Source organism: Scomber scombrus, chromosome 11 (assembly GCF_963691925.1).
Source record: "Scomber scombrus chromosome 11, fScoSco1.1, whole genome shotgun sequence".
Lineage (NCBI taxonomy): Eukaryota > Metazoa > Chordata > Actinopteri > Scombriformes > Scombridae > Scomber > Scomber scombrus.
In genome coordinates, this window is record NC_084980.1 from 17,295,705 (window position 1) to 17,304,570 (window position 8,866).

General features: G+C 38.6%; 1 protein-coding gene across 1 annotated transcript in view; it reads right to left on the reverse strand.

Moving 5' to 3' along the window:
- prkacbb (protein kinase, cAMP-dependent, catalytic, beta b) overlaps positions 1–7,651 on the reverse strand; it is a 14,113-nt gene extending 6,462 nt beyond the window's left edge. The window contains exons 1-8 of the mRNA XM_062428639.1: positions 7,346–7,651; positions 3,346–3,407; positions 1,845–1,973; positions 1,465–1,563; positions 1,293–1,375; positions 997–1,123; positions 817–912; positions 1–85 (exon numbers count right to left, since the gene is read on the reverse strand). The exon at positions 1–85 is cut by the window's left edge and continues 38 nt beyond it. Of these exons, the coding sequence (XP_062284623.1) occupies positions 1–85; positions 817–912; positions 997–1,123; positions 1,293–1,375; positions 1,465–1,563; positions 1,845–1,973; positions 3,346–3,407; positions 7,346–7,391 (727 nt within the window). The 5' untranslated portion in view covers positions 7,392–7,651. The remainder of the gene's footprint in view (positions 86–816; positions 913–996; positions 1,124–1,292; positions 1,376–1,464; positions 1,564–1,844; positions 1,974–3,345; positions 3,408–7,345) is intronic.
- Positions 7,652–8,866: the final 1,215 nt, after the last annotated feature.

Here is an 8,866-nt window from a genome sequence, read left to right on the forward strand (position 1 = left end):
GATCTGCAAAGAATGGAGGGTAGCCAGCTGCCATTTCATAGATGAGGACTCCGAGGGCCCACCAATCCACAGCTTTGTTATAACCCTTAAAGAGTCAAGTTAGACAAAAGAATGAATGAGAAGACTAAAAAATGTAAAATGATGCTACTACTTATAAAACTCAAAAGTCATTCTTGACTTTGACCAAGATATTTATACTTATTACTTCAATTTGCTTCTCATGTATAACTCCCTCCTTCAATTTTAGTTGAGAGGAATTTCCAAATACCTCCAACATGAAGTGAAAGAGTTTGTTTCAGCAAGCAGTCGTGCTCTTTGCATTACAACAGCACAAACCTGCCATAGCATAGCATGAGTTTCCAGTTGATAAAAAGTTAAATTTATAGCCCCTACACAAAAACGCATCATGTCTATTTGCTGTGTTACAGGTATAGTCTACTGTGACTGATAACGGTGACAAAATTAGTATTAGTATTCTTGTCACTTGTAGAAAGACTTTCTACCTTTATGTTTAGCTGTGGCTGTAGTGAAGTCTGTAAAGAAACCTGACTCTTACTGTTGGATGTTATTAGTACCTTAACATAATATTGTTGCCAAAACTTCCCTGTAGCTGCACTGGAAAGGGTCAAAATTGTCAATGTTTAACCAGTTATCAAGTGGAGGAAGAAAATGACACAACCAAACTACAATGTGCTTCCAGTACAATACAAAAAGAAAACTGTTAGGGTAAACTTTTTTTGGACATTTCAGCATATCATGGACATTATCACATTTGTATATTTATAGCAACCAATCCACTTATTCAGAGCTCCGTACTTTGCTGAGAATGATTTCTGGCGCCAGGTACTCCGGTGTCCCACACAACGTCCAGGTCCTGCCTTTTACCCGCTTTGCAAATCCAAAGTCTGTCACCTAAGAATCAAACACTACACGTTGGCAAAGTGTGAACATGTAAAACGCACGGCATTAAGTATTTATTGTTTGCGTCTTGCTCACCTGAATGTAGCCGTGGTGGTCAATGAGAAGGTTCTCAGGTTTCAGATCTCTGTATATGAGATCTAGTGAATGGAGGTACTCAAATGTCAGCACTATCTGGGCGGCATAAAACCTTGCATGTGGTTCACTGGGGAGGAAGAGGAAATGTGTTACCATTGTAACCACTCTTCAACACTAATCGATGTGTAAAATAAGACATATCAAAACAGAAATGAATAAACTATGGGTTGATTTAATTATAAAACACTGTTTTTGATCTGTGACCAGCTGATGACAGGTTTAATACAGTTTAATACCTGAACCTTCCGATTCGTCTTAGGTGTGAAAACATCTCTCCTCCGGGAACATACTCCATCACCATGTACAAATTGGAGTTGTCCTAAAAAAATGACAGTAAAAAGACTCTAATAACTTCTTCCTAACTTAATAAGGGAATTCCAATTACTAAATTAAAAGAAAATATCATACCTTAAACGCATACTCAAGTTTGACGAGAAAGGGGAAGCTCACGGCCTGCAATATCCTCTTCTCATTTAATGTGTGTTCTATTTGCTTGAGTTTAACCACCTGACAGATAAAAAAAAAGAGAGATAAGAAGACCTTGTCGGGTAAATCTCACTTGCACTAGCTACAGAGATAGCAGACGCTGAAAGGAAGTTGGCTGCTAAGATATTTAACCCTGTAACGCAACACAAACAAGTTTTTAGAGCGATAAGCATTTGTTAGATATATAAAGTGGCTGCAAACTTTTATGTCGCTTACATATTAACTATATTGTTCAGGCCTGATATAGTACATCCTGCCGCATTTTTTTTTTAAAAACAAAAAAACAAAACATGTCCACTGACCTTCTGCTTGTCCAGTATTTTCATGGCAAAGTATTGCTCTGTTCCTTTGTGTTTCACCAGCATGACTCTTCCAAATGAGCCGGTACCCAGAGTCTTTAATCTGTCAAAGTCATCTAGGCACGTTGTGCTCTGTAAAAATAACAGCATGTTAGCTCACAATGTATGCAGTTACCGAAAACGTTAACTTGTTGAACTTTTCATCTTTAAGCTTTTGGTTGCGCTTTATCTTATAAGTCTCTTAACTTCATACTAATTTCCTGTGCATTTTCTCTGCAATTGTGTGTATGATGGTTCATTTCCAGGATGGTTTACCATTCTGGTGCAATTTGGTACAAATGACAAGGAAATGGTAAAAAGAAAAAAGTTGGCTGAATTGTAGTTCATAAATTAGATTCTTAACTATTCTTTAACAGACTGAAAAACATTCTTTTCAGTGTATAGTTTTGTGTTTCAAACAATGTATTACTTATAACAAGGGAGCAAATATATACAATTGTGTTGCACTTCATTACACAGATCTCTTTCTTTCCTATTAAGGACATTGATCCAGCAACTTCCTCAAATAGCTTTTGTGTAAAGTTCTGTTAATACTAAGGATATTTCTTTGAAAGGGTTATGTAATCTGGTTGTAGAGGAGAAATGTGCTTATTATACATTTTTTAAGAAACAATCTAATATGCTGATGTGTAGTTTGACACATACTAAAACTGAATATTTTCTTTCACTTTGAGAATTGTCAATAGCTTAATTTGTAAAGAACATTTGCAAATAAGCAAACAAGTGGGCAATTATCAGATAAACCAACTTCACACTTTTTTCAGTTTTTTCATATAATTTGTACCAAATTACAACAGTTAAATACCAACTAACACCACTCAACTATCAGGCTCCTTTCCTGTGGGGCCATCTTCCAGTTTCGGTCCAGAATCTCTACATTTAATGATAAACTTAAGTTTCCTCTTTGATAAAGCTTATAGTTAAGGCCTGGCTCAGGTTTGCGCGGGACTTCCCATGATGCACTGAGCCCCTCTATCTCTCTCTGTATGCTTTCATGCCCCATTAATGCGTGTTACTAACTTGGCTTCTTCCCCATTTTTTTTTTAACTTTCTTGTCTCACAGGTTTCTGTGGATCGTCTAGTTGCAGGTCTTGAGCTTCTGTGGGTCATGGTTGCAGACCAAGGGGAGGTTAGCTCTGAAGTTAGCAACGATGGATTAGCCTAACCGAACCAGGCTTACTTCAGGTGGACCAGCTATTCTCATTTTAGTGTCAATCTCAGCCACTTCTAAACAATAAATGGAGAAATGTGTGGAAATGTGCCACCCCAAAGCAATCAACCTATCAGAAACACTTAAGTGTCATGAGATAACTTTTGTTGTGATTTTGTGCTAGGTGAATTTATTTGACTTGACCACTGTTTGTCCTAAAATGTCCTAAAAAGTATCGGTCAAACTCAAGAGACTTGTAAAATAAAGTGCTACCAATCTTGTCTTCTATCTGACCTGTGGTGGGCATTCCCATTTCCGTAAGAAATCTTCTTTGGCTTTGGCTAGAAACTCTTTCACTAAAAAAAAAAAAGAAGAGTGCAGACAAATAGTTAGCATACACTTCTTTGGCAACACAATTTGGATTATTTTCAAAAAACACACATTTGGGTTTTTAGGCAAAAATACTAAATGCTATATTACCAGAGGAAAAAAAACAAGGGAAAGTGTAACTTAAATTGTAAATAAATGAAGAATAGGGGCAAAGTCAACTCTCATCTGGATATAAATTAAATGGGATGTAAAAAATATAACGTATTTTTTTCTAAAGATAAGAAGATACAACTCAAACACAACACAACAACATCCAGGACAGGCAGACTAGTGATGCATGCCAAGACACTCAGTCTAGTTTTCTTTTCTGTTATTAAGCCTTACTCAAAAGGAAAGGAGGGACACAACACTCAGAAATTATGGGGCAGGTTCATCTGGGCATCTTGTTCATCACTTGATAGTTATTAGGGAAGGTTAACAAACACAGCATAAAAAATGGTATGCAAAGACAAACCAATGTATGGGAAACACATCAGACAGCAGATATCCAGATTGAGAGAATGTGGATAATAAAAACACTGACTTATTATCAAAGCACACACCAAAAAAAAAAGCAAGCACATCTAGCAAGTTTTCACAGTGAGACCAATGCCAATCGCCATTCTGGTCATCTTTTGGAGGAATAAGCATACCAAAAGTCTCTATTGATCACCAAGGTTTTGCAGGAACAATCACCCACATGGATGGGATGATACGGAAGAGAAGACAGAGAGAAATATAGAGTTCATGTACATAACAACAAGTATAACACATCAACAAACATGAAACATATGTAGTGAATAAAGCAACAGGAATGAAAACAGAGTCGACCTTCACTTGAGGAATTTAAACGGAGACTGACTGTCTACTGAGTTATTGGAAGAACAGGTGTACCAAAATACCATGTAGTAGAAATTCAGTGGAGCATATGAGGTCAGATAGAAATGATAACTCTCCGCACTAGATGGAAAAATACATTCAAAACCTGCTGTTATCTACAAGCGCATACAGCTGTCTTAATACCAAAGATTACATTTTAAAACCTTTCCCAACAAAATATGTTTGAAATCATGATGAACAGAGCTGAAGCAATCTGATTAATTATTGCTCCAATTGTCAGAAAATTAATTGTCAAATATGTTAATAATCATGACGGCGGCAGGTAACTTTTGCAAGCAAAAGCCAAAGATTTCCAGGGTTCAGCTTCTCAACTTGTAAGGATTTGATGCTTTTTTTGTCTTATGTGATGGCAAACTAAGGATCTTTGGGCTCTGGACAAAAGAAAACATCACCATACACTTTCAGAAATGGTTCTAGACATCTCTCATTGTATTCTGACATTTTATAGATAATCTAGTAATCAAGAACGTAATCTTCAGATCAATAAGTAATGAACACAATCATTGCTGCCCTCACTATAAATGCGTTGAACAAAATTGAGCTGGAATAATTAGTGAATTAACTGATGAGTCAATCGACAAAAAAAACCCAAAACAATTAACAGTTTAAATCTTATTACAATAAAACATAGGATTTCCTTTTCATAGCTTCTAAATTGTGAGGATCTGCTGCTTTTCTGATTTTAAACTGAATATCTTTCATTTTAGAACTTTTGGTTGAACCAAATAAGAAACATGAAGATGTCACCTTGGCCTGTGATCTGCATGTGTTATTATTTTCTGACATTTTACCGTCTAATTGTAAATTGCTTATTGTTTGATAATGAAAATAATCACCAGTTGCTTCTCATGAACATTACTTTAACGTTGACTAAATATTCCCCATCTCACTCACAGAATGTTTAACAGCTGAAAAATATCAAGTGGACTTGTCCTATCCAACATTTTGTACCTTTAAGAAAAGTTAAATGGTCCTAAGCCAGCTCAGTCAGCCAACACTTCCTGACAGCAATGTCAAAATCCAGACAAGCATAACATGGTTGAGCTATGTCCAGTTACACTAGAGTGTGAAACATAATACATGGGCACAGTGAAATAAAATAGGCATCATGATGGCAACTGTTTAATCTCCCTGTGCAAGTGTGACTGTGCTGGTGCTGGTCCAAGTGTTCCAGCTAATGGCAGCTATATACAGTAAACACAGCTACTCTAGTGTACATACAGCACTGTAGGTAACCTGGTTATCTTGTCAGAGCAGCTACACTCCAGACAAATCTGCAGCTCAGGGCACAGTGTCAGCTTAAACAGGTTTAACAGTTAGCCACGGCCCAAGATCTAGGGATCATAGTTACACTCAAAAGAAATGCTTGGCAGTATGGGAACTATTGCTGATCTGATCATCTGTCTCTGTGAGTGTCTCTGGTTGGCAGTGTTCAGTATGTCTGCCTGGTCTCTCTCAACAGGTCAATAAATCTCAGAAGAACGTATTCACTACATCATAAAATGACGCTACTTTAAACAAACTAAAGTGCACAACAGAACATGGAGGGTTCTCTGCATGATTTTAAGAGAAAAAAGTGCATGACAGTAGTTTTGGATTTCGGTGCATACACTGATTTTGACTGATTTTAGGCCATCAAGTGCAATCAATTCTGCAACAAAAACCAAACAGTTACAGCCTTCATGTTTACAACCAGGCATAGGGAAACATTTATGATTTATCACATGGGATGTTCACTGATGACCAGCTGGACACATCAGAGTATACGAGCACAGCAACACTGGTCTAGGGCAAGTTACGTCAAACCTTTCAAAGCTCGTAATACCCCTTATCCTCTGACGAAGGTCTGATGACAAGCTGCTCCAGTCAATGACAAGCTGTGTGTGAGAAGTGAGCCTTGATGGGCCTTTACCACAGCAAGATTAGAAAAGGCCTGAAAATAAATATAGGTGACACAATACTAGCATGTTTGTGTATGTGTGTGCATATGCAGGGAAGAAAGTAGTAGGTCCCAGTTTTATGAATGGAAAGAGGGCATTTGTCATTTCTTCACCATATTTGGTCACAGTGCTGTACAGAAAGGAAAGCTTTGTTTATGTAGCCGAGAATAAAATGTGGCAGCAAAGCCTGGGGCAGAAACAGTTCCACACTGCCTTCAAGTAAAATTTATTGGCTATTTATAACAATTACTCATGGGTTTGTGGTTTATCGTAGCAGATTTAAGATCATCACTGCAAAGTTTCTCTGTGGAGTAGCTAGCTGCAGCCAAACATGAGCACCACATCCTGACTGTTTGTTCACAGGAAAGATGATAAGGAGGGGGGGGGCTGCATGCCTGGAAGATTTTTAACCATTAACCTCGCATTTCAGTTGAAATAGGACTACACGCCACGACTAACTGTATGTGTAGTGTATGTGTATGTGCAGGCCTGAACAGCTACTACCATCAAGAGGCAATGAAATGACAGGGGCCTTGTGAGGGCTAATCCCCCTCCTCCCCTCCCCTCCCCTCATAGCTAAAGTTAGCAGGCTAGCTGGCCATCAAGCTCGACCCTTCGTGTGATCCAGATGGCATGCAACCAGCCTTTTTAAACGAGTCAAATGATCAATACGGGCGATTTATCGATAAGCATCGCTTTCTCAGCTCTGTAAATAGGCTAAAATAGGCTGTTATGTTGCCCCTTCCCCAACCCCCTTTTGCAGCCAAGATAACCACAACATCCACGGGGTCTTCTTGCTGCTAGCCAACTCAGCTAAGCATTTACATAATTCCCCAGTGCATAAGAAAATAAAAAAATCGCACAAACATACCCCTGTGGTAATATATCGACAAACAAGTGTTTTTTGGGTGGGATAGATGTGTGTGGAGGATGGCGACGGCCCTTCCCTTGCTTTAGCTGCCACTTAGGACAGTTTCAGTGTTACAACAGGCTAGCTAGCGACTCTGTGGATGCTCGGCTGAGCGTCAAAACGACTAAAATACACCATAAAACAACACTGAAGCCCAATAACAGGTAGGACTCACCGCTCTCCAGCTCGTTGCCCTTCTTGGCGGTGGCAGCGTTGCCCATGGTGCGGAAGACACGGCGGCCGCTGCGACGGAGAAGAGATGGCGGTGGCTAGCTAACCTTCCTACAGCTGATATGTTCCCCCGAGCTCCTTAAAATAGATAAAGAAGAAGAAGAAGAAGGAGGGGGAAAAGAAAAGCCCCAATCGATGTAAACCTTTAGTCGGTGATAAACGTGATAAAAATAAAAATAAAAATAAAAAAGTCCAGTATCCCTTCCAGCAGCAGCCCCCCTCTCGCTCTCTCTCTCCCTCTGTCTCTCCCTCTCTCCTTCTTCCCCTCTGAAAGGTTTCCGCTCCTGCTAGTTCAGTAATGTCTGTATGGTTGACATGAAGCTAGCGGTCACTTCTGTTCTGACTGAGCTGCCCCCCCTCCTCCTCCTCCTCCTCCTCCTCCTCCTCCTCCTCTCTCCCTCTCTCCCTCTCTCTCTCTCTCTCATCTCTCTCTCTCTCTCTCTCATCTCTCTCTCTCTCTCTCTCTCTCTCTCTCTCTCTCTCTCTCTCTCTCTCTCTCTCTCTCTCTCTCTCTCTCTCTCTCTCTCTCTCTCTCTCTCTCTCTCTCTCCTTCCCTCACACTTTCTCTCTGCCTGTCACACACTCACTAAATTCAACAGGCTGTGTTGGCATGACATTTGACATGTGTTGCCAAAGCACAACTACAATCATGAAAGACAATGTAAAGGAATTAATGAACAAAAAAACAATGTGAATAACATTATTAGTTAATAGAATAACATAGATAATTAAATACATTAATATATGATAATGGGTCAATGACGGGTTTTTTTTGTGGTTTAGTCAAATTTAAAAGGGTTCAAATTTGTACCCAGCATACAGTTTCTATTTTTAAACCATTTTGATAAAATATATTAGAGGATTATAGCAAAAATGTCTAAGTGGTGTAACCATAAAAAACTTTGTACCAAATAATTAAACTTGCTTTAAAAATGCTAAATTCTCAATGAAAACCCTATTTTAATTATAGTTTGGCATGATCTTAGATTTATTTTGACTTAATATCAAACAAAGAAATGTTAATGGTGGTGATAAAGACAGCCATTAGGCTATAACAGGTGTTTTCAAAGTCTGAGACTTTGGGCCTCCCACAAGACAGAGCTTGGAAAAACGCACCCCCTCACTGCACCTTAATTTACTGGTTTAGTTTTACTCCATTCCTGGATGCCTATGGGATTGTGATTATGTTATTTGATCATATAGGCACTCAACAATTCAGCCAAGATAGTCTAATTTTACTGTTTGAATTACTTCAGACTACACCAAATACGTAAAAGCTCTGTCTGAAGGCATTTATTAGTTTCTGACTATGGGAAAGTGGGAAAAACAGTGAAATTCCCCAAAACTACTGTATCTCTGAACTATATCTTTATCCAAATCACACACATTTAGACTGTTCTATGTGATCTCCTTTAGATAACTAATGTAATAATAACTAATAATTAACGTAAAATTTGTTTCACTT